The 25,500-nt window shown below is 47.3% G+C and overlaps 1 protein-coding gene across 1 annotated transcript; it reads left to right on the forward strand.

Annotated features, from left to right (window-relative positions):
- Positions 1-5,799: 5,799 nt before the first annotated feature.
- Positions 5,800-24,740, forward strand: LOC134796448 (src substrate cortactin). The gene is made up of 12 exons (XM_063768645.1): positions 5,800-6,012; positions 6,503-6,642; positions 7,907-7,993; positions 9,678-9,787; positions 10,140-10,294; positions 10,542-10,707; positions 10,944-11,065; positions 11,496-11,669; positions 12,570-12,638; positions 13,379-13,639; positions 14,588-14,764; positions 23,889-24,740. The coding sequence occupies exons 2-12, from the start codon at positions 6,503-6,505 to the stop codon at positions 23,970-23,972; spliced, it is 1,545 nt and encodes a 514-aa protein (XP_063624715.1). The 5' UTR covers positions 5,800-6,012; the 3' UTR covers positions 23,973-24,740.
- Positions 24,741-25,500: the final 760 nt, after the last annotated feature.

Genomic DNA, 25,500 nt, shown 5'->3' on the forward strand with positions numbered 1-25,500 from the left:
CTATAAGGATGGAAAGGGCTCGCGATCGTAAAATGGCAAAAAATAAAAGAAACGCTCAAGTAAACATTTTTTTTGTAAAAATATACCATTTCATATATATTGGTGGACCTAACTGGTTGCATACAATACACATACAGTAAGGTTTCAGGGGAATTTTGTCCAGAGAACGCATAGACTGTGGGATTAACTTCCTGTAGCTGTACTTCAGTAGTTCGTAAGGATCCAAATAGGATAACAAATATTATAATTAAAAAAGTTAACACGTTTATTTTTATGGTTAGCTTTATTTTTTTTGTTAATTAGGCATATAATTTAATCATTCGACTTTGACGTATTTGTAAAATTTTAATATTCTGCCTAAATATATTCTGACACATGAACCACTAAAAGATATAATTCAGTAGCTTTCATGTGGTATTTTTGTGTGAACTTACTTTTTAGGGTTCCGTACCTCAAAAGGAAAAAACGGAATCCTTATAGGATCACTTTTTTGTCCGTCCGTCTGTCCGTCTGTCTGTCAAGATCTTGAGAACGCGTAAAGGTATCGAGTTAAAATTAAAGCCATATACTTACTTAGGTCTACAGTCCCTTGATGATGTGAAAAAATCAATCTTAAAGTTAACGTAAAAAAAAGATACGGCCGATTACCTATGCCGCAAAAAACTTATATTATGTATTTCCACACTCTTAAGGGAATCACAATTTATATAGAGTCGGTCCATAAAAAGTCTACAGCGGATTTGATAGCCCACGCAGTGCAAGTGTCATTTATACGTCATAATTTCATAGAAGTTTGACGTTTTAAATAACGCTTGCACTGCGTGGGCTATCAAATCCGTTGCAGACTATTCTTGGTCTGACTCTAGGGTACTTCCCGTTGACCTAGAACTATGTAATTTGGCAAGTAATATTGTCTTACACTACAAGTACGGGGAAAAACCTTAAAGTATAAATTTGTAAAAAATAAAAAATAAATGTTAGCTTGTATTTTATTTATTATGCAATAGGCCCCCGAACAGAACATCTAAGACACTGTAACATCGATGCACTGTAAGGTTAGTCGCATATAACACACGTTTTTTAACAAATTTTATTCGTGAGGAACTGAGGAAATGCGAATACTTACGAACAAGCACAATGCACCACGTGTACGAAAGTATTAGTATTTCAAAGTATACGTGGGTACGCTCACTGAGTGTGCATATTGTAGGTACGTAGAAGTACAGTGAACTGCTAAAGTGACTTATTAAACCATTTGCCCTAAATCAGGCATGTGTGGTTTTCCTACGCTCTAGATTCGTATCCTATATCCAGTGTTGGGCATTCAAGAATAAAATCATTATTTGAATAAGAATTTGTAGGAATAAAATCATCTCGATTTTATTCCCGTCAAAAATATTCAAATAATTTTGGTCAGGAATAATTCGTATGAGAAAAAAATTGAATGAGAATAACATATTCTTAATCAAATAAATATAATCATGATTTTTATTCGAAATAATATTCCTCGAATAAAAATGTGGTCTGGGTACCGTATAGGTCAGTGGTTCCTAACCTTTTCAGTCCGGTCACCCCTATGACTAACTAGGGAACCTGATTTTACCCCTCCTCCCAATGGTAATAAAAAATAAAACGAGTACGTTTGTTGTATTGTTATATTAGATCAGCTTATTACCCCCGCAAAATACCACTTTTACCCCCACGGGGGTAATTACCCCCAGGTTAGGAACCACTGGTATAGGTACTAATTACGTATAGTTAGGTAGATGTAATAGTAGTTGGTCTCTTGTCTAATTTATGGAATAAAATCTTACAAATTGACTGTCGCATAGTTTTAGTAACCGTATTATTTTTAATTTACTAACCAAATCATTAGGTTCAATTTAGCAGTTCTGGGGGCCTAGCCAACATGCCAATCGCTTGCGCTCCAACAACGAAGCGCTTTCTGCCTCTATCACTCTTACATATTAGTGCGATAGAGAGACAGACACCGTTTCGTTGTAGTAGCGCAAACGATTGGCATGTTGGCTACGCACCCAAGGTGCCTAGCCAAGATGACAATTTTTGTTTTTAATTTAATAACCAAATCTTTGGATACAATTTAGCAGTTCTGGGGGCCTAGCCAACATGCCAATCGCTTGCGCTCCAACAACGAAGCGCTTTCTGCCTCTATCACTTTTACATATTAGTGCGATAGAGAGACAGGTACCGTTTCGTTGTAGTAGCGCAAACGATTGGCATGTTGGCAAGGCCCCCAGAACAGCTACATTACTTATACCTAATGATTTGGTTATTAAATTAAAAACAAAAATTGTCATCTTGGCTAGGCACCTTGGGTGCGTGGCCAACATGCTAATCGTTTGCGCTACGAGAACGAAACGCTATCTCTGTCTCTCTATCGGTCTAATATGTAAGAGTGATAGAGACAGAAAGTGCTTCGATGTCGGAGCACAAGCGATTGGCATCTTGGCTAGGCCCCCAAAACATCTAAATTTACCTTATGATTTAGTTATTGAATTAAAAAGAAAAATTGTCATCTTGGCTAGGCACCTTGGGTGCGTAGCCAACATGCCAATCGTTTGCGCTACGACAATGAAACGCTCTCTCTGTCCCTCTATCGCACTAATATGTAAGCGTGATAGAGACAGAAAGCCCTTCGTTGTTGGAGCGCAAGCTATTGGCATATTGGCTAGGCCCCTAGAACAGCTAAATTGTACCCAAAGATTTGGTTATTAAATTAAAGACAAAAATTGGCATCTTGGCTAGGCACCTTGAGTGCGTAGCCAATATGCCAAACGTTTGCGCTACGAGAACGAAACGCTATCTCTGTCTCTCTATCGCACTAATATGTAAGAGTGATAGTGGCAGAAAGTGCTTCGTTGTCGGAGCACAAGCGATTGGCATCTTGGCTAGGCCCCTAGAACAGCTAAATTTACCTAATGATTTGGTTATTAAATTAAAAAGAAAAATTGTCATCTTGGCTAGGCACCTTGGGTGCGTAGCCAACATGCTAATCGTTTGCGCTACGACAATGAAACGCTCGCTCTGTCTCTCTATCGCACTAATATGTAAGAGTGATAGAGACAGAAAGCCTTTCGTTGTTGGAGCGCAAGCTATTGGCATATTGGCTAGGCCCGTAGAACAGCTAAATTGTACCCAAAGATTAGGTTATTAAATTAAAAACAAAAATTGGCATCTTGGCTAGGCACCTTGAGTGCATAGCCGCTACGAGAACGAAACGCTGTCTCTGTCTCTCTATCGCACTAATATGTAAGAGTGATAGAGACAGAAAGTGCTTCGTTGTCGGAGCACAAGTGATTGGCATCTTGGCTAGGCCCCCAGAACAGCTAAATTTACCTAATGATTTGGTTATTAAATAAAAAAAAAATTGTCATCTTGGCTAGGCACCTTGGGTGCGTAGCCAACATGCGAATCGTTTGTGCTACGACAACGAAACGCTATCTGTCTCTCTATCGCACTAATATGTAAGAGTGATAGAGAGAGACTATACGCAACTCTACGGACCGTTAACGTTTGGCATATTGGCTAAGCACCCTGATCGGATGACAGAACTAGATAGTGTATAGCGAAACTCTTCAATGTGTACTGTACCTAAACTAAAGTAACAAATATCAATTCAATCCGACTTTTAAATAGAAGGGTGAAAATCAACTTACAAAATATAACCGATTGTTACTACAAAAATTAACTTAATTCTAAATAACATTTTAATTGAATAAAACCTTATTTAGAATAGTCCCACTTCTAGAATAATTATTCTGTTTTTTATTCCGCATTTAAAATAAAAGTCACATGATTTATTCACCTTAATTTTATTCTAAAATAACTAGTGCAAGAATTATTCTAATTTTCTGTTTTTATTCTTATTCTTATTCAAGTTAATTTTTTGCCCAACTCTGCCTATATCCACTCACATGCATAGATTTATAAGGCATAGATACCTAGTCCGTACACCCCCAGTGAAGCCATTTCAAGTGCGACGTCACGTCGCACTCGTATCGTTGTGTTCGAACGGCCCTCGCAGTACTCAAAGTCAAATCGGTGTGTGTACACCTCCCGTTTAAAAATCAAAAACTACAGGAAAGATGGTTGTTTATACAGTGAATGGGTGTCACAACACATCATATAATAAAAACAAACCGCCCGATATTACATTTCACGCGTAAGTACCGAGTTTAAGATGATATTTTTCATAATCGTAAATACAAAAATCCAAATTTTCGTCAGCCGCCATTTCTTCTAAATGTTGCCAATGTAGTGAATATTTTTTCCTCCAAAGAGGACATGACGTCTACATTCTAAAATAAACACGCTCAATTGAATTTCATTGTATAATTAAATTATAATTAAGTTAATTATTTAGGTATTTCGTTTTTTTCTTATTTTTATTATATGTAATGTTCGTTTCAGTTTTCTGACTGATCTGCTTCTGTCTGCGAGATGGAAGGAAAAAATTAGACTAAATCGGAGTGACGCAATATGGAAACATTGGAAACCGACTAAACACAGTCGAATATGCTCTGTCATATTTAATTTTATTCTTATTATTTTATGCACATTTATTTTGTTGAATAAAAAAAAATAGTAAAAACTTATCAGCTATTTATTTAAACCTTATTTCACAAAGTACAGAAATGCAATAAATCCCAAAATAAACAAAAAGCTTTTGCTACTAAATCGAATCTACACACTTCCAAATTATTAATAACCAAGTGTGGATGTTCTAAAATTCCCCTACTTTGAGAGATGTAAATGAATACTGGCAACATATTTTGTATATATGTGTGTGTTTACTGAGCGTAAAACACGAGCGTCGCACGCACACATCCATCGTGTTTCGGCTTCACTTTTGGCAGGTTCACCGTATGGGGACTATCTGTCTATGCGTTATTAGTTTATGCTCACATGATTAATATTTTTCATTGACCTCAATTTTTATTATAAAAGAAGACACACACAGCACACAGCAGCAGCAGTGACAGCTGATAGCTACAGTTACCAAAAGCATGTGAGTGGTTATGCGACAAGTCTAGGTTGAACCAAGAGAAGTCTGCAACGATATTGATAGCACACGCAGTGCAAGTGTTATTTTAAACGTCAAACTTCTATGAAATTATGACGTATAAATGACACTTGCACTGCGTGTGCTATCAAAATCGTGGCAGACTGCTCTTGGTCTAACTCTATACCATAATTTTAAAGTCTGTCAAACAACTTTGTCAGTATAAAACTATGAAAGGCCGCGAATTTCAAATTTTCTATGGAACGATAACACTTCGCGCCTACATTTTTTAAATTTGCCGATTTTTATAATTGACGCAAATGGCTTGACTGACTATAATTTATTTATACAATAAATTGGGAAATAACTATCCTAGTTATAATCCTTATTAATAATAAAATTATAATATATAGATGGTCAAGCAAATCTTGTCAGTAGAAAAAGGCGCGAAATTCAAATTTTCTATGAGACGATATCCCTTCGCGCCTACATTTTTCAAATTTGCCGTCTTTTTCTACTGACAAGATCTGCTTGACCAACTATAGTTATATCCTAATTACAATTTTAAATACGATTTGTTATGATTTGGTTAGCCAGACCAATCATGAAGAACATTTTTGTATAGAAAAAAAAAGTAATCTGTGGACTATTTTCAAAAATACCGATTTCAGTCATTTATCTGCAGCAGCACTGTGGGTGGCATAGACAAAACTAACATAGACATAGACTACTGTCAGCTGTCCGAGCTGTCAGTGTCAACTGTCAACCGCTAATTACGTTACTGGGTGACGCTGTAGGCATAGGCTACGACACCCTCCACACCCAATTTGTTTTCTAAATATCCCTTCCTCAAACCCAAAAATCAAGTTGACAAATCCTACGCACTTAAATAAAATAGTGACTAGCGTATATTGAAGTTCGTGCAAACCTACATGACTGCGCATTTCGCTGCGTAACGCATAAGAAATAAACAAAACCGGCTAAACAAGGTAAATTTTCCTTTTTTTTTATGCTTTTAAAGGCAAAAACATACAAATTGAATCCATTTTCTCGGAATAGTCTCACGGCATCTTTCTAGCTATTAAAATCACGCAAGCTGTGTCATTATATTGTCCATACGTGTGGAGAAATTTAGTCACTCTAAAACTACGTGGGAGTTCTAGCTGTAAACAAAATACATCGTTAAGAAACGTCAAGATAATATTAGATTAAGTAGTCTAGCTAGTGATAGTGTTAACCTTAACTACCAAGATGGTAAGTTTTACATTTTAACATATTTCTTAATGTTTAATTCCTTCATATAGTTTCTTACAGTTTTATAGTTATTAGTTAGTATAAAGTCTAGTAATGAGGCTGACTAACCACAATATTGTGGTTAGAAACTGTGAGTCATGTATGCAACATTCACTATCTACATGATAACATTACTCCATTTACTTAAAAGGTTTCAACATTATTTTATGTAAAATTCCTTATCAGATGTGGAAAGCAGCCACGGACGTGGCCGCGCCGGCTCCGGCGGAGGCCGACGACTGGGACACGGACCCCGACTTCATAAACGACGTCACAGAGCATGAGCAGCGCTGGGGGCCTGGCGGCAGAAACGTCGAAGCTATAGAGTGAGTTCATGTTGTAGACAGCAGCCACGGATGATACAGAGGCAGATAAACGAAAAATTATAAAAATGTACTAATATTACTTACTCATACTCATAACAAATATGTCTAGCGATTTCTAGATAAAGATGAGTGATATCAATGCAATTTATGATTTTACAAATCCTCGTTTCTCTATCTCTGAACCGATTAAACTCAGTATTCAAGTGTTACTGCATTTAAATGCAAATATCTTGTTTTGAAAACTTCATATAGCTTTATTTGACGTTCGGAAGCGCATTGTAATATGCCTACTTGAATAAACTATTTTTTATCTTATCTTATCTTCACCTAAATAAAATTGTTTTTATTTACTTGAATCCTGTTTGTGGTCAGATTATCAAATCAGAAAAATCAATGCACTTGCATTGTCTGGCTCATATCGCGTGTCATCAGTCGGAAAGTGACATGTAAATATATTGTTATACATATACTGTGGATTGTGCCAGATTGTGCTTGAGGGTTGAGCAGCATCTCACCTGATCTCATGTGACACTCCTCAACAAACAACGCCATCCAACCATATAGGAAGTGACTTGGTCAGCTCCGATTTGATTTATTTTTATATATGTTATAGAATAGTCTACAATAACATACACGTATTTTTTTTAGCTGCCCATACTCAACTTACTGGGAGAAATTGGCCTCCAAAATACTGAAAAGTGACAAAACGCTCTAACTTCTGTAGAGAGTTTTGTTTAAGCAAATTGCTGTCCTTGTCCTTCCTTGTTAGTATTCGTGACAGAGTAACAACGCAAGGTCGCGCCTAGTCCCACGGTGGAAGAATGGAGATTAGAGATGGGGGATTAACTCCTATTCCCATTGCAGACTCAGAACACGCTGACCGAGTTACTTTCGTATATACTGGTTAGTAGGGATAAACCGAAATAGATGTCACACAAAAAAAAGATGCCTATGGAGAACCAGCGTCTTCTGTATTTGCTTAGAAGTATTGTCAAAGGCGCTTAGAGTTTCAAAGATTGCATTAAACCCTACTCGAGAAATTTCGGTACTCCCATAATAGCATGGCATCTACCGCGAATGCGTACTGCAAATTTTGGTGACCTTTTCCTTATTAATAACTTTTTCTGATCGTACCATCGTCGACTTATTTAACTGAGCATTCGTATACTTTTATTTATTATTGCAACGAGATAAGGTCTACTATTGAAAGGTGAGAGTGTTGCAGATATTACGTTTTTGATGAATTGTTCGTACTTACTTGCAGCATGGCGAAACTCCGTGAGGAGGTGCTGGAGGCGGACACATTGTCTAAGAAGAAACAATACGAGCAAGGGCCCAAGTCTTCTTATGGGTAAGTTAGGATTTATCTTAAGGTGGTTCGCTTTCCATACAAAACCAATTGCGTTACATTAAGTAATTACACACTATTACTACATAAGTATGTACGCATGTGTCTACTTTCAAATGTTTATTTGCGCTAAATTGATAGTAAAACTTTGTTTTATACAGATATCTTCTCTCCCAGATATTATTAAATTATTACTCATTTTTATTGTTTTTTCTTATTTACCCACTTTTATTGTTTTAGTTAATAATTTAAGGTGTAGGTACCTAATTGTTACACGGTTACCTAAATTACCTCGCCTTAAAGTTCAATGGAGCTGATTCCGGGGTCGCCTTTCGTCAACATCACATTCGTAGGCGCATAATTTATGCGTATTTTCCTCTATTAAGGAAGTCGGGAATGTAAATTATGTATAACTCATTGTTGTATTGTTAATCCCACGCCTTTTGCTTTATATTTATAAATACCGATAAAATAGAAGTTAAACGTCATTTAAATGGATTTCCTTTTTATATGATGGGAAAAATAGGATTTGTGTTTATTGAGTTAGCGAGCGTTGTGATGGTTATATCTTTAAATGTTTTTTTAAAGATATAACCATCACAACGCTGATTTTCAATAAGTGATACTTATTAGTGGTACTATGAATTATGATATTTATGATACCAAACTATTTAACGAGGAAAGTGGAAACACCATTGAATTTTCCCGTTATCAGAACGATTTAGCACTGCCCAGTTCGATTAATATATAAAGATTTTGCTTAAAATAAAACTAGAGTAACTGCAATTTTTAATATATCAACATATAGTTATTAACATTTTCTCATAATGGTTCACTATATGACTGTAGAAAATGATTCTGTGCAGGATCCTTAACCCTTTACCAGGCTAAGGGATATACAGGGTGATTCAGGAGACGTGAGCAGGACTAACACTGCGCATTTCGTAAATTATAAGCAACACTTTCGTATCAGTATTAGTGAGATTAACGTTAATTCTCTAGTCGTGTTGAAAAAAAAAAGTTATTAATTTATTTACGACATGCGTGGTCACCCTAAAATTATAATACTAAACTACCGATATTCTGTGTCAAATTGAATGTCACCACTGTCATCGCGGTCTGGTTACTTTTGAAAACTCGTATCTCACTCAAGTTTGACAGTTTATTTTCTTCGTAATCAAAAATTAAAGAGGTTTTATGTTTATTAATTAGGTCTTGTAGGGTGACCATGATTGTAGAGGATTAAATTTGCCCTCACCAAAAAGTTAAAAAATAGGAAAAAGTGTGGTTGTTTCACCTAAATACGACGGTGATCGATCAATTATCAGTTACTGAGTGTGCAGGATTAGTCCTGCTCACGTCTCATGAATCATCCTGTATATGTCCCACATATGGTACTTCAAACATGTGTTCTTTTTTCGATGAGTAAGACTGACATTCGATTGTCATTTTTGAAATGTCAGCCTGGTAAAGTGTCTAAATTTGTAGGCCAATTATACGATCATGAAGGGGCCCACTGATTAACAGTCCGCCGGCCTGTCAGTTGTTCGGAACTGTCAAAATTTTGTTCTAACTGACAGGCCGATACCGTCCGGCGGATTGTTAATCAGTGGGCCCCTTAAGTATGTCATCTCCCTGGGTAGCTTATTATTTTAAATATTTAAATAAACCAAACTGATATTTTTAGTTACGGGGGTAAATTCGGCGTGCAGGCCGATCGGATGGACAAGTCGGCCGTCGGCCACGACTATATTGGCCAAGTCGAGAAACACGTCTCTCAAAAGGACTACGCTCAAGGTGGGTTTAACTAGTTATTGGTTATTGCTTCTAATAGTAATTTATGTGACGGCTACATAATGCCTAGTTATGTACCCACATATTTATAAGCACTCTATGATGTGTTGTTTTTGATATGCTCGAAATTTAAATGTCATTATATTACGAGTATATCGTTAAAATTAAAGTTATTATTAAGCACTGATAACAGATTTCTTCTAACAAAATAGTTTATCTTTATGCTGGCCGTAATTTGCGGTTTATCTTTATGTGTATAGATAAAAGTTTCAAAAATAATGTGTAGAGAATGAGCGTTTTAAAATTTTCAACACATTTTAACTATGTGTATTTATTCAAATCATAATTTTTGCAGGTTTCGGAGGTAAATTCGGTGTCCAAACCGACCGAATGGACGCCAGCGCGGTGGGGCATGACTACATCGGCAAAGTGGAGAAACACGAGTCGCAGAAAGACTACTCTCAGGGCTTCGGGGGCAAATTCGGCGTGCAGACCGACCGCGTTGATAAGGTGATTTTTTCGGATATACAGGAGTCAGGATTTAGAAGAAATAATGAATTTAGCCAAAAGGGTAAATAATTAAACTAAGTATTTCTTTAAAAACAGTCTTGAGTTATTCGCATATTATATGCCATCTTTCAAGTTCTTCAAAATGTTTTACTACTGTTCTTAACTGATGTAAGTATATCAACTTTGTAACTTTGAAAGTGATTGATATTTTTTGCTGATATGATAGTATAATTTAATGCTTACGCAGAGCGCGGCCGGCTGGGAGCACCGCGAGCAGATCGAGAAGCACTCGTCCCAGAAAGACTACTCCCACGGGTTCGGGGGCAAGTTCGGCGTGCAGGCGGACAGACAGGACGCCGCCGCCGTCGGCTGGGAGCACCGCGAGCAGGTCGCCCCGCACGATTCACAGAAAGGTCACTCTCACGGAACTCATTCAACTATAAGTGTTCAATTTCTCAGAAACAATACCCGTGCCTGTTGTTACCTGGTTCTATTTAACTTTAAAATGTCTTTGTAATTTGAATGTAAAATGTATAATTATTAGTGCAATAAAGAATATTTACTTATTTACTTACACTGTAATAAACACTCGTTTTCGAGGCTAACTGAGTTTAGTTTCTTATATTGATATTTACTTGTATCTCGCCAGATTACTCTCGCGGGTTCGGGGGTAAATTCGGCGTGCAGACGGACCGGCAAGACGCGTCGGCGGTGGGCTGGGACCACCACGAGAAGGCACCAGCGCACGCCAGCCAGCTCGACCACAAGAAGGTTATTATATATTTATACTACATCTCCAAAGATCGCGCAGATATAGCGACAAATTTGATGAGAAGACAGACCGGCCCAGTAGAAGGTAATTAGATACATCGTTATACTACGTCTCCACGTAAAGATTGTCCTGGTTTGGGGACAAATTCGGCGGGCTGGGACCACAGATAGGAAGATAGGAACCACGAGCCAGCTCAATCTTATAAAAAGACCCAGTACCAGTGCGGGGTTTTGTAGAGATACCGACATATGACTGTAGTTTATATCATGACATATTTTTCGTGTGTTACGTACTTATTACGTGGAAACATACGAGACTGTATAATCTTATATATTATGTTCGATGACTTACAAATCTTTATTTTTGGTGAAAATCTCAATTGTATTGTACTACGAACATTTGTAAATTTTTTGAACATTTTGTACTCAGGGTTTCGGTGGCAAGTTTGGCGTGGAGACTGACCGCGTGGACAAGTCCGCCCATCGCTTCGACGAGGTCGGCAGTGTGGGCACCAACTACACCAAACAGAAGCCCGACATCGGCGGCGCCAAGCCGGGCTCCATCCGGGCCAAGTTTGAGAACATGGCCAAGGAGAAAGAACAGGTAATTTTATCTCACATTTTTTCACAATAAACACATTTAGGTGATCGAATATAATATAAACGACGCAATATGGAAGTAGAGTCGGACCAAGGTAACTCTGCACGGCATTTGCAATGACAAAGTTTTAATGTAATTTTTTTATGAAAAGACATTTATAAAGTCAATCGTCATTTTGTTCTTTTGAAATTGGTGCAAGTTTAGCTTAGACGGATTTTAGTACCCTGGCCCCGTAGACAACATGCCAATCGCTAACGCTACTTACGTAGCGAACGAAACTCAACTGTCACTGTCACACTAATATGGAAGAGTGACAGAGAGACACAAATTACACAAAGCGATTCGATGGCGAAGCGCAAGCGATCGTCACCTTGGCTAGGCCGCCTGTGTTATTCATAATTGATAAGATCTTACCCATCAATTCATAAAATATTTTAAAAACTTGTTTTAATTTTGTCTCTTTCTAATAAATGCAAATGTGAAAATACCGTATAAGGGGCTATTCATAAATTACGTCATTTCAAATTAGGGGGGGGGGGGGTCTGGACATCGGATGATGGTAGCATGACGTAGGAGGAAACGGGGTCATTCGAAGCATGATTTTTGGATGATTTTAGGGGGGGGGGGGTCAAAAATCGTAAAAAATCGATGACGTAATTTATGGACAGCCCCTAAAGCACAAACGATTATCAACGGCTTGTTAGAGTCTGTGTGGAAAGAGAAGAGTCGTAGAATGTATTGGAATGTAAGGGAGCCCATACATACTACAACTCTTCTCTTTCCGCACAGACTCCAGATTTGACAGACTTATAAATAACACGTATATTGACACTTTTATCATGACACTTCTGAATATTGATGTAGACTTTTATTTAAAGAAATAAAACTATTTTGTTTATTTAGGAAGCATTGCAGTCTGTGCAGAAAATACGCCAACAGAGGCTACAAACGGACAAGGATTTATCGCAAAAGGTGAGATAACAGTTTTTAGGGTTCCGTACCTCAAAAGGAAAAAACGGAACCCTTATAGGATCACTCGTGCGTCTGTCTGTCTGTCCGTCTGTCACAGCCTATTTTCTCGGAAACTACTGGACCAATTAAGTTGAAATTTGGTACATATATGTAAATTAGTAACCCAAAGATGGACATGTTTTTTTTTATAATTTTACAATACATAGGTTCGAAGTTATTTAAGAAAATAGCCAAAAAATGATCTTTCCCCCCCTTTATCTCCGAAACTACTGGGTCTAATTTTTTTTTTAAAATACACAAAATAGTTCTTTACCTATAGATGACAGGAAAACCTATTAGAAATGTGCAGTCAAGCGTGAGTCGGAATTATGTACGGAACCCTAGAAACGCGAGTCCGACTCGCACTTGGCCGGATTTTTTTTTCTCCCAACCACTGAATGTAAAATAGAGTATTTAAGTAAGTTATAGTGTCTTTTTATCGGCGTTTGATGACTTGACAGAATAATTCTAAATGGTCACATATTTTTATTATTATTTACAATAACGGACTTAATCCCGTATAATTAAGTTTTAAAATTATCCCCGACGATTCGAGGACGGCATTGACCCCGTCACCCCCGTGGTCTCGGAGAAGACTGACTAAAAGTGACGTCAACATCTTCTAGCCGCGCGAGTCACGTTTTCGTAAACATAAATGTGTAAAAATCGTGAAAGTTTAAATCAGAGTTCTTTTCTTCCAGGAAAAAGACCGGTTAGAGAAAGAAGAACGCGAAGCTCCCGTCAAACAATCAGAGCCAGTCAGGCAACCGGACCCGGTCAGGCAGCCGGAACCGACCAGACAACCGGAACCGGTCAGACAACCAGAACCAGTGAGGCAAGCGGAATCAGTCAGACAACCGGAACCGGTAAAACAACCTGAACGGGAACCGACACCGGAACCGGTTGAGGAGAAGGTTAACCTGCCGGACGTCACGTTGGTGCAGCCTAAAGAGAAAGAAGAGGTCAGTGGTAGTCTCAGATAGGTCTCGGTTTCTCAGCTCAGTACCTAAGGGTGGTATTCCACCTGTCCAATTTCTTTGTTCAATGTGTATTTTTTCTCACATTTTGCTTAATGAGAGAGTGAGGCGGAATGACATTGGACCAAGATATTGGACAGATGGAATACCCAGAGCATGAATGGAATACCATCCTAAAGCCGCGTTTCGATATCGCGCGGCAAACCATCGAACATTGGCTCGCGCGGCAGCCGCGCGCAATGGATACCGGGCGAGCCAACTCGATCATTGGCGCGCTCGAACGTGCCGCGCGACGAACCATTCATTGCCGCGCTATAGTTTAAGATGCTACCAAAAATGGCTCGCGAGCCAAAATACAGGTTTGTCGGGGTCGAACAATGTTCGCCGGCCGCCGCGCGATATCGAGACGCGGCTTAAGGCGATCTTCGCATTGTATGCGGATTCGCACGCCGCTCTGATGTGCGAATCCGCATCCGCTAAATACGCGCATATCCTGTCACGCGCATATACCGGTGCGAGGTGCGAATTCGCATCAGTGATAACAGCGTAACGGCATAGCGTACGAATCCTTCGGAGTTCTGTGTGGTTCGAGTCTATTTAACTTTACTAATTAACTTTGTAAATGGTTTCGATTTCTAATTTTTTTTAATAGCCTGTTATAGTGTCCCACTGCTGGGTAAAGGCCTTCCCTTGATTTCCACGACTCCCGTTGTTGAGCTTTTTCCGGCCAGTTATTAATGAAGGTGTCTAAATCGTCCCGTCATCTCCTTTTGAGCCTGCCACTTCCGTTCTGCGCTTATTTTGCGGCATCCACGTGGTGGTAATACTAGCCTATCCTATCCGTCTTTAGCCTGGCGGTCTTCTCCTCTACGTTATTGAATCATATCATAACCATATCTATATATTAACTTAGGAATTGTTTTTGGTATCTAGATGGCTCGGCAGCCCACAATAGTGATGTCGCCGGTGGGCTGGGAGGGCGCGGAGGGCGGCGAGGCGGAGGAGGAGGACGAGGAGGGCTACACGGCGCGGGCGCTCTACGACTACCAGGCCGCCGCGCCCGACGAGATCAGCTTCGACCCCGACGACATCATCACCAACATCGTCATGGTGAGTCACACGCTACACAGTAGTGATGTCGCCGGTGGGCTGGGAGGGCGGGGAGGCGGAGGAGGAGGAGGACGAGGAGGGCTACACGGCGCGGGCGCTCTACGACTACCAGGCCGCCGCGCCCGACGAGATCAGCTTCGACCCCGACGACATCATCACCAACATCGTCATGGTGAGTCACACGCTACACAGTAGTGATGTCGCCGGTGGGCTGGGAGGGCGGGGAGGCGGAGGAGGAGGACGAGGAGGGCTACACGGCGCGGGCGCTCTACGACTACCAGGCCGCCGCGCCCGACGAGATCAGCTTCGACCCCGACGACATCATCACCAACATCGTCATGGTGAGTCACACGCTACACAGTAGTGATGTCGCCGGTGGGCTGGGAGGGCGGGGAGGCGGAGGAGGAGGACGAGGAGGGCTACACGGCGCGGGCGCTCTACGACTACCAGGCCGCCGCGCCCGACGAGATCAGCTTCGACCCCGACGACATCATCACCAACATCGTCATGGTGAGTCACACGCTACACAGTAGTGATGTCGCCGGTGGGCTGGGAGGGCGGGGAGGCGGAGGAGGAGGACGAGGAGGGCTACACGGCGCGGGCGCTCTACGACTACCAGGCCGCCGCGCCCGACGAGATCAGCTTCGACCCCGACGACATCATCACCAACATCGTCATGGTGAGTCACACGCTACACAGTAGTGATGTCGCCGGTGGGCTGGGAGGGCGGGGAGGCGGAGGAGGAGGACGAGGAGGGCTACACGGCGCGGGCGCTCTACGACTACCAGGCCGCCGCGCCCGACGAGATCAGCTTCGACCCCGACGACATCATCACCAACATCGTCATGGTGAGTCACACGCTACACAGTAGTGATGTCGCCGGTGGGCTGGGAGGGCGGGGAGGCGGAGGAGGAGGACGAGGAGGGCTACACGGCGCGGGCGCTCTACGACTACCAGGCCGCCGCGCCCGACGAGATCAGCTTCGACCCCGACGACATCATCACCAACATCGTCATGGTGAGTCACACGCTACACAGTAGTGATGTCGCCGGTGGGCTGGGAGGGCGGGGAGGCGGAGGAGGAGGACGAGGAGGGCTACACGGCGCGGGCGCTCTACGACTACCAGGCCGCCGCGCCCGACGAGATCAGCTTCGACCCCGACGACATCATCACCAACATCGTCATGGTGAGTCACACGCTACACAGTAGTGATGTCGCCGGTGGGCTGGGAGGGCGGGGAGGCGGAGGAGGAGGAGGACGAGGAGGGCTACACGGCGCGGGCGCTCTACGACTACCAGGCCGCCGCGCCCGACGAGATCAGCTTCGACCCCGACGACATCATCACCAACATCGTCATGGTGAGTCACACGCTACACAGTAGTGATGTCGCCGGTGGGCTGGGAGGGCGGGGAGGCGGAGGAGGAGGAGGACGAGGAGGGCTACACGGCGCGGGCGCTCTACGACTACCAGGCCGCCGCGCCCGACGAGATCAGCTTCGACCCCGACGACATCATCACCAACATCGTCATGGTGAGTCACACGCTACACAGTAGTGATGTCGCCGGTGGGCTGGGAGGGCGGGGAGGCGGAGGAGGAGGAGGACGAGGAGGGCTACACGGCGCGGGCGCTCTACGACTACCAGGCCGCCGCGCCCGACGAGATCAGCTTCGACCCCGACGACATCATCACCAACATCGTCATGGTGAGTCACACGCTACACAGTAGTGATGTCGCCGGTGGGCTGGGAGGGCGGGGAGGCGGAGGAGGAGGAGGACGAGGAGGGCTACACGGCGCGGGCGCTCTACGACTACCAGGCCGCCGCGCCCGACGAGATCAGCTTCGACCCCGACGACATCATCACCAACATCGTCATGGTGAGTCACACGCTACACAGTAGTGATGTCGCCGGTGGGCTGGGAGGGCGGGGAGGCGGAGGAGGAGGACGAGGAGGGCTACACGGCGCGGGCGCTCTACGACTACCAGGCCGCCGCGCCCGACGAGATCAGCTTCGACCCCGACGACATCATCACCAACATCGTCATGGTGAGTCACACGCTACACAGTAGTGATGTCGCCGGTGGGCTGGGAGGGCGGGGAGGCGGAGGAGGAGGACGAGGAGGGCTACACGGCGCGGGCGCTCTACGACTACCAGGCCGCCGCGCCCGACGAGATCAAGCTTCGACCCCGACGACATCATCACCAACATCGTCATGGTGAGTCACACGCTACACAGTAGTGATGTCGCCGGTGGGCTGGGAGGGCGGGGAGGCGGAGGAGGAGGACGAGGAGGGCTACACGGCGCGGGCGCTCTACGACTACCAGGCCGCCGCGCCCGACGAGATCAGCTTCGACCCCGACGACATCATCACCAGCATCGTCATGGTGAGTCACACGCTACACAGTAGTGATGTCGCCGGTGGGCTGGGAGGGCGGGGAGGCGGAGGAGGAGGACGAGGAGGGCTACACGGCGCGGGCGCTCTACGACTACCAGGCCGCCGCGCCCGACGAGATCAGCTTCGACCCCGACGACATCATCACCAACATCGTCATGGTGAGTCACACGCTACACAGTAGTGATGTCGCCGGTGGGCTGGGAGGGCGGGGAGGCGGAGGAGGAGGACGAGGAGGGCTACACGGCGCGGGCGCTCTACGACTACCAGGCCGCCGCGCCCGACGAGATCAGCTTCGACCCCGACGACATCATCACCAACATCGTCATGGTGAGTCACACGCTACACAGTAGTGATGTCGCCGGTGGGCTGGGAGGGCGGGGAGGCGGAGGAGGAGGACGAGGAGGGCTACACGGCGCGGGCGCTCTACGACTACCAGGCCGCCGCGCCCGACGAGATCAGCTTCGACCCCGACGACATCATCACCAACATCGTCATGGTGAGTCACACGCTACACAGTAGTGATGTCGCCGGTGGGCTGGGAGGGCGGGGAGGCGGAGGAGGAGGACGAGGAGGGCTACACGGCGCGGGCGCTCTACGACTACCAGGCCGCCGCGCCCGACGAGATCAGCTTCGACCCCGACGACATCATCACCAACATCGTCATGGTGAGTCACACGCTACACAGTAGTGATGTCGCCGGTGGGCTGGGAGGGCGGGGAGGCGGAGGAGGAGGAGGACGAGGAGGGCTACACGGCGCGGGCGCTCTACGACTACCAGGCCGCCGCGCCCGACGAGATCAGCTTCGACCCCGACGACATCATCACCAACATCGTCATGGTGAGTCACACGCTACACAGTAGTGATGTCGCCGGTGGGCTGGGAGGGCGGGGAGGCGGAGGAGGAGGAGGACGAGGAGGGCTACACGGCGCGGGCGCTCTACGACTACCAGGCCGCCGCGCCCGACGAGATCAGCTTCGACCCCGACGACATCATCACCAACATCGTCATGGTGAGTCACACGCTACACAGTAGTGATGTCGCCGGTGGGCTGGGAGGGCGGGGAGGCGGAGGAGGAGGAGGACGAGGAGGGCTACACGGCGCGGGCGCTCTACGACTACCAGGCCGCCGCGCCCGACGAGATCAGCTTCGACCCCGACGACATCATCACCAACATCGTCATGGTGAGTCACACGCTACACAGTAGTGATGTCGCCGGTGGGCTGGGAGGGCGGGGAGGCGGAGGAGGAGGAGGACGAGGAGGGCTACACGGCGCGGGCGCTCTACGACTACCAGGCCGCCGCGCCCGACGAGATCAGCTTCGACCCCGACGACATCATCACCAACATCGTCATGGTGAGTCACACGCTACACAGTAGTGATGTCGCCGGTGGGCTGGGAGGGCGGGGAGGCGGAGGAGGAGGACGAGGAGGGCTACACGGCGCGGGCGCTCTACGACTACCAGGCCGCCGCGCCCGACGAGATCAGCTTCGACCCCGACGACATCATCACCAACATCGTCATGGTGAGTCACACGCTACACAGTAGTGATGTCGCCGGTGGGCTGGGAGGGCGGGGAGGCGGAGGAGGAGGACGAGGAGGGCTACACGGCGCGGGCGCTCTACGACTACCAGGCCGCCGCGCCCGACGAGATCAGCTTCGACCCCGACGACATCATCACCAACATCGTCATGGTGAGTCACACGCTACACAGTAGTGATGTCGCCGGTGGGCTGGGAGGGCGGGGAGGCGGAGGAGGAGGACGAGGAGGGCTACACGGCGCGGGCGCTCTACGACTACCAGGCCGCCGCGCCCGACGAGATCAAGCTTCGACCCCGACGACATCATCACCAACATCGTCATGGTGAGTCACACGCTACACAGTAGTGATGTCGCCGGTGGGCTGGGAGGGCGGGGAGGCGGAGGAGGAGGACGAGGAGGGCTACACGGCGCGGGCGCTCTACGACTACCAGGCCGCCGCGCCCGACGAGATCAGCTTCGACCCCGACGACATCATCACCAGCATCGTCATGGTGAGTCACACGCTACACAGTAGTGATGTCGCCGGTGGGCTGGGAGGGTGGGGAGGCGGAGGAGGAGGACGAGGAGGGCTACACGGCGCGGGCGCTCTACGACTACCAGGCCGCCGCGCCCGACGAGATCAGCTTCGACCCCGACGACATCATCACCAACATCGTCATGGTGAGTCACACGCTACACAGTAGTGATGTCGCCGGTGGGCTGGGAGGGCGGGGAGGCGGAGGAGGAGGACGAGGAGGGCTACACGGCGCGGGCGCTCTACGACTACCAGGCCGCCGCGCCCGACGAGATCAGCTTCGACCCCGACGACATCATCACCAACATCGTCATGGTGAGTCACACGCTACACAGTAGTGATGTCGCCGGTGGGCTGGGAGGGCGGGGAGGCGGAGGAGGAGGAGGACGAGGAGGGCTACACGGCGCGGGCGCTCTACGACTACCAGGCCGCCGCGCCCGACGAGATCAGCTTCGACCCCGACGACATCATCACCAACATCGTCATGGTGAGTCACACGCTACACAGTAGTGATGTCGCCGGTATGAGGCGGAGGAGGAGGAGGACGAGGAGGGCTACACGGCGCGGGCGCTCTACGACTACCAGGCCGCCGCGCCCGACGAGATCAGCTTCGACCCCGACGACATCATCACCAACATCGTCATGGTGAGTCACACGCTACACAGTAGTGATGTCGCCGGTGGGCTGGGAGGGCGGGGAGGCGGAGGAGGAGGAGGACGATGAGGGCTACACGGCGCGGGCGCTCTACGACTACCAGGCCGCCGCGCCCGACGAGATCAGCTTCGACCCCGACGACATCATCACCAACATCGTCATGGTGAGTCACACGCTACACAGTAGTGATGTCGCCGGTGGGCTGGGAGGGCGGGGAGGCGGAGGAGGAGGACGAGGAGGGCTACACGGCGCGGGCGCTCTACGACTACCAGGCCGCCGCGCCCGACGAGATCAGCTTCGACCCCGACGACATCATCACCAACATCGTCATGGTGAGTCACACGCTACACAGTAGTGATGTCGCCGGTGGGCTGGGAGGGTGGGGAGGCGGAGGAGGAGGACGAGGAGGGCTACACGGCGCGGGCGCTCTACGACTACCAGGCCGCCGCGCCCGACGAGATCAGCTTCGACCCCGACGACATCATCACCAACATCGTCATGGTGAGTCACACGCTACACAGTAGTGATGTCGCCGGTGGGCTGGGAGGGCGGGGAGGCGGAGGAGGAGGACGAGGAGGGCTACACGGCGCGGGCGCTCTACGACTACCAGGCCGCCGCGCCCGACGAGATCAGCTTCGACCCCGACGACATCATCACCAACATCGTCATGGTGAGTCACACGCTACACAGTAGTGATGTCGCCGGTGGGCTGGGAGGGCGGGGAGGCGGAGGAGGAGGACGAGGAGGGCTACACGGCGCGGGCGCTCTACGACTACCAGGCCGCCGCGCCCGACGAGATCAGCTTCGACCCCGACGACATCATCACCAACATCGTCATGGTGAGTCACACGCTACACAGTAGTGATGTCGCCGGTGGGCTGGGAGGGCGGGGAGGCGGAGGAGGAGGAGGACGAGGAGGGCTACACGGCGCGGGCGCTCTACGACTACCAGGCCGCCGCGCCCGACGAGATCAGCTTCGACCCCGACGACATCATCACCAACATCGTCATGGTGAGTCACACGCTACACAGTAGTGATGTCGCCGGTGGGCTGGGAGGGCGGGGAGGCGGAGGAGGAGGAGGAGGACGAGGAGGGCTACACGGCGCGGGCGCTCTACGACTACCAGGCCGCCGCGCCCGACGAGATCAGCTTCGACCCCGACGACATCATCACCAACATCGTCATGGTGAGTCACACGCTACACAGTAGTGATGTCGCCGGTGGGCTGGGAGGGCGGGGAGGCGGAGGAGGAGGAGGACGAGGAGGGCTACACGGCGCGGGCGCTCTACGACTACCAGGCCGCCGCGCCCGACGAGATCAGCTTCGACCCCGACGACATCATCACCAACATCGTCATGGTGAGTCACACGCTACACAGTAGTGATGTCGCCGGTGGGCTGGGAGGGCGGGGAGGCGGAGGAGGAGGAGGACGAGGAGGGCTACACGGCGCGGGCGCTCTACGACTACCAGGCCGCCGCGCCCGACGAGATCAGCTTCGACCCCGACGACATCATCACCAACATCGTCATGGTGAGTCACACGCTACACAGTAGTGATGTCGCCGGTGGGCTGGGAGGGCGGGGAGGCGGAGGAGGAGGAGGACGAGGAGGGCTACACGGCGCGGGCGCTCTACGACTACCAGGCCGCCGCGCCCGACGAGATCAGCTTCGACCCCGACGACATCATCACCAACATCGTCATGGTGAGTCACACGCTACACAGTAGTGATGTCGCCGGTGGGCTGGGAGGGCGGGGAGGCGGAGGAGGAGGACGAGGAGGGCTACACGGCGCGGGCGCTCTACGACTACCAGGCCGCCGCGCCCGACGAGATCAAGCTTCGACCCCGACGACATCATCACCAACATCGTCATGGTGAGTCACACGCTACACAGTAGTGATGTCGCCGGTGGGCTGGGAGGGCGGGGAGGCGGAGGAGGAGGACGAGGAGGGCTACACGGCGCGGGCGCTCTACGACTACCAGGCCGCCGCGCCCGACGAGATCAGCTTCGACCCCGACGACATCATCACCAACATCGTCATGGTGAGTCACACGCTACACAGTAGTGATGTCGCCGGTGGGCTGGGAGGGCGGGGAGGCGGAGGAGGAGGACGAGGAGGGCTACACGGCGCGGGCGCTCTACGACTACCAGGCCGCCGCGCCCGACGAGATCAGCTTCGACCCCGACGACATCATCACCAACATCGTCATGGTGAGTCACACGCTACACAGTAGTGATGTCGCCGGTGGGCTGGGAGGGTGGGGAGGCGGAGGAGGAGGACGAGGAGGGCTACACGGCGCGGGCGCTCTACGACTACCAGGCCGCCGCGCCCGACGAGATCAGCTTCGACCCCGACGACATCATCACCAACATCGTCATGGTGAGTCACACGCTACACAGTAGTGATGTCGCCGGTGGGCTGGGAGGGCGGGGAGGCGGAGGAGGAGGACGAGGAGGGCTACACGGCGCGGGCGCTCTACGACTACCAGGCCGCCGCGCCCGACGAGATCAGCTTCGACCCCGACGACATCATCACCAACATCGTCATGGTGAGTCACACGCTACACAGTAGTGATGTCGCCGGTGGGCTGGGAGGGCGGGGAGGCGGAGGAGGAGGAGGACGAGGAGGGCTACACGGCGCGGGCGCTCTACGACTACCAGGCCGCCGCGCCCGACGAGATCAGCTTCGACCCCGACGACATCATCACCAACATCGTCATGGTGAGTCACACGCTACACAGTAGTGATGTCGCCGGTGGGCTGGGAGGGCGGGGAGGCGGAGGAGGAGGAGGACGAGGAGGGCTACACGGCGCGGGCGCTCTACGACTACCAGGCCGCCGCGCCCGACGAGATCAGCTTCGACCCCGACGACATCATCACCAACATCGTCATGGTGAGTCACACGCTACACAGTAGTGATGTCGCCGGTGGGCTGGGAGGGCGGGGAGGCGGAGGAGGAGGAGGACGATGAGGGCTACACGGCGCGGGCGCTCTACGACTACCAGGCCGCCGCGCCCGACGAGATCAGCTTCGACCCCGACGACATCATCACCAACATCGTCATGGTGAGTCACACGCTACACAGTAGTGATGTCGCCGGTGGGCTGGGAGGGCGGGGAGGCGGAGGAGGAGGACGAGGAGGGCTACACGGCGCGGGCGCTCTACGACTACCAGGCCGCCGCGCCCGACGAGATCAGCTTCGACCCCGACGACATCATCACCAACATCGTCATGGTGAGTCACACGCTACACAGTAGTGATGTCGCCGGTGGGCTGGGAGGGCGGGGAGGCGGAGGAGGAGGACGAGGAGGGCTACACGGCGCGGGCGCTCTACGACTACCAGGCCGCCGCGCCCGACGAGATCAGCTTCGACCCCGACGACATCATCACCAACATCGTCATGGTAAGTCACACCCGTCACAGACACCGCATTATTATTATTTTTTATCATAGTCTTTTTATTCCTTAAAAAAAAAATCACATTTAGTTACACGTATACATATTACATGTACAATTTTACAGCTTAAAATTGTAATACATTTATTACAGACACGGCAGACACCACATTATGAAGCTTTTACAAAAAGCACACAATCACCACACATAAACAAAAAACAATTACTTGTAAAATGCTACGATTTGAGCTGCACTAAGATTCTGTATTTTACACCATTTTATACTATAACAGCTCAGGTACATCCCTAAAGCTTATTTTTTGTAAACATTTTTAATTTACAGAATACATACTGTGGACATATTCTCATTTTAATAACAGGTTATTAATTTTAATATAACCTGCCGGCGTATTATGGATGGCTTTATCCATCTTTATCCACGTGATTAAATAACTGTCACTTTTTAATATCCCACGGATAGAAAGTGACGGACACGGTTTTATCAAGCTGGCACGTAGACAAGAACGACCATCATATCCGTACTGGTGGTTCCGGATCAAATTCATAACCTGTTATTACAAAAAACGTTAGTGTTATTAATTTATTTTACTCTGTTTACTTTGTGTACAGATCGACGAAGGCTGGTGGCAGGGCATGTGTAAAGGCGCGTACGGACTGTTCCCCGCCAACTACGTCCAGCTGCAGGACAAGTGAGGTGTATACATTCCTTTACCAATATATTTATCAACATTAATCAAACCCATGAAACATTGACAACAAGCGAAATTCACTGACTACTAGGAATGAAAAAACACTCCTTTAGTATCGAAATTGGACGTTATTTTATTTTGGGAAAAGGATCCAACCCAAAAACGTCTGTCAATAAATTTTGAACTTACTGTTAAAACGAAAAATCATTCATTTAAATGGCATACTTCAGTATGGATCCTTTTTGCTAAACCATGTCCAATTGGATTGTTAAATAAAAGGGTTTAATCGGGTAATTTTCAACTTACCTACCTCCGACGTCTCGTGACCGACATTGCCCTCTTGGTCTAACCTAACAGAAAGGTTGCCCGTAGGTGGTTTTAAAATGTATTACTCGGCTGTGCGACGGAAAGGAGGGTAATGGGTTTATTACGCGATTTAGTCCTGCCTTATTTTATAACTATATGAAATAACCGTGAAAATATTAATCACTACCTATATCGAAATTTTACATCAAATTTCTATAAAATATAAACGAATTGATTAACACTCGTAATGCCCCATTTATTGTTAACATAATAATATTATTCCAATTGAATTCATTTCGTGCACTTATTGACTTTGTATCATACTAATTTTAAGTAAATTCTTCATCTTTTTAATTTAGTGTAAGAGTTATTGTTATCGCATAGACTTTATCGTAAGTCGGGCTCGAGATTAAATACTGTACCTATTTGGCAGTCATACGCACACTATTAATACTCGTAGGTACAGTCGACGTCAAAGATATGTTTACACATTTGCACCTTACTCCTTTGTAATAAGGCGAATAATGTAAACATATCTTTGACGTCGACTGTAGTGTACCTACAATTCAAGTGATTTTTTGACTGAATTACTTTGAACATTGTCATATTAATAAAAAATATTCACTGATATAAATTCGTAAATTATTGTATTATGACACAGAACGACAGTTGGGCTAGTGTAAGCTATATTTGGCACAAATAAGATGTATGTACTTATGAAAGTTACAACACAATGATAAAGTAGTAGCGGTAGTAGGTAGAGGTCGATTCGCAAGAGCTGGTATGAATGAAATGACTGTGTGAATGAAAATATCTATGTGATCACATATTAACCAACCAAGGTGGCTCTGACTGTATACCGATACAGGTGTCACTCATACAATGTTATGAAAGTTTCGTTCATTTCGTTCATGCCAGCTTTTGTGAATCAATCTGTAGCAATATACTCGTACATTCTTTATTGACTTGAGGTTATTTTATTTTTGGGTAGCATTACTTTTTTTATAAATTGCTAATTTTATCGTAAACTGACATTAAAAAAAACCGTTTAATCCTATTTAATTAATTTGTTTAGGATAGGAGATTATACATATATATATTATTATTGTTAGGAATATTATTTTGAAGATTATAATCCGTATGATTTAGAACAAACTAGCCAAAAATGCATAATGATAAATGAAAATTATTGCGACTGTTTCCATGTATTAAATTAAATCATTCAC

This window comes from Cydia splendana, chromosome 1 (assembly GCF_910591565.1).
Source record: "Cydia splendana chromosome 1, ilCydSple1.2, whole genome shotgun sequence".
NCBI lineage: Eukaryota > Metazoa > Arthropoda > Insecta > Lepidoptera > Tortricidae > Cydia > Cydia splendana.

Bases quoted from the DNA above. Each gene is read 5' to 3' on its own strand.
- LOC134796448 (XM_063768645.1), top strand. From the start codon at position 6,503: ATGTGGAAAGCAGCCACGGACGTGGCCGCGCCGGCTCCGGCGGAGGCC. The intron at 10,708-10,943 runs GTCACTCTCACG...GTATCTCGCCAG, and splicing joins CCCGCACGATTCACAGAAAG to ATTACTCTCGCGGGTTCGGG. The intron at 12,639-13,378 runs GTGAGATAACAG...CTTTTCTTCCAG, and splicing joins ACAAGGATTTATCGCAAAAG to GAAAAAGACCGGTTAGAGAA.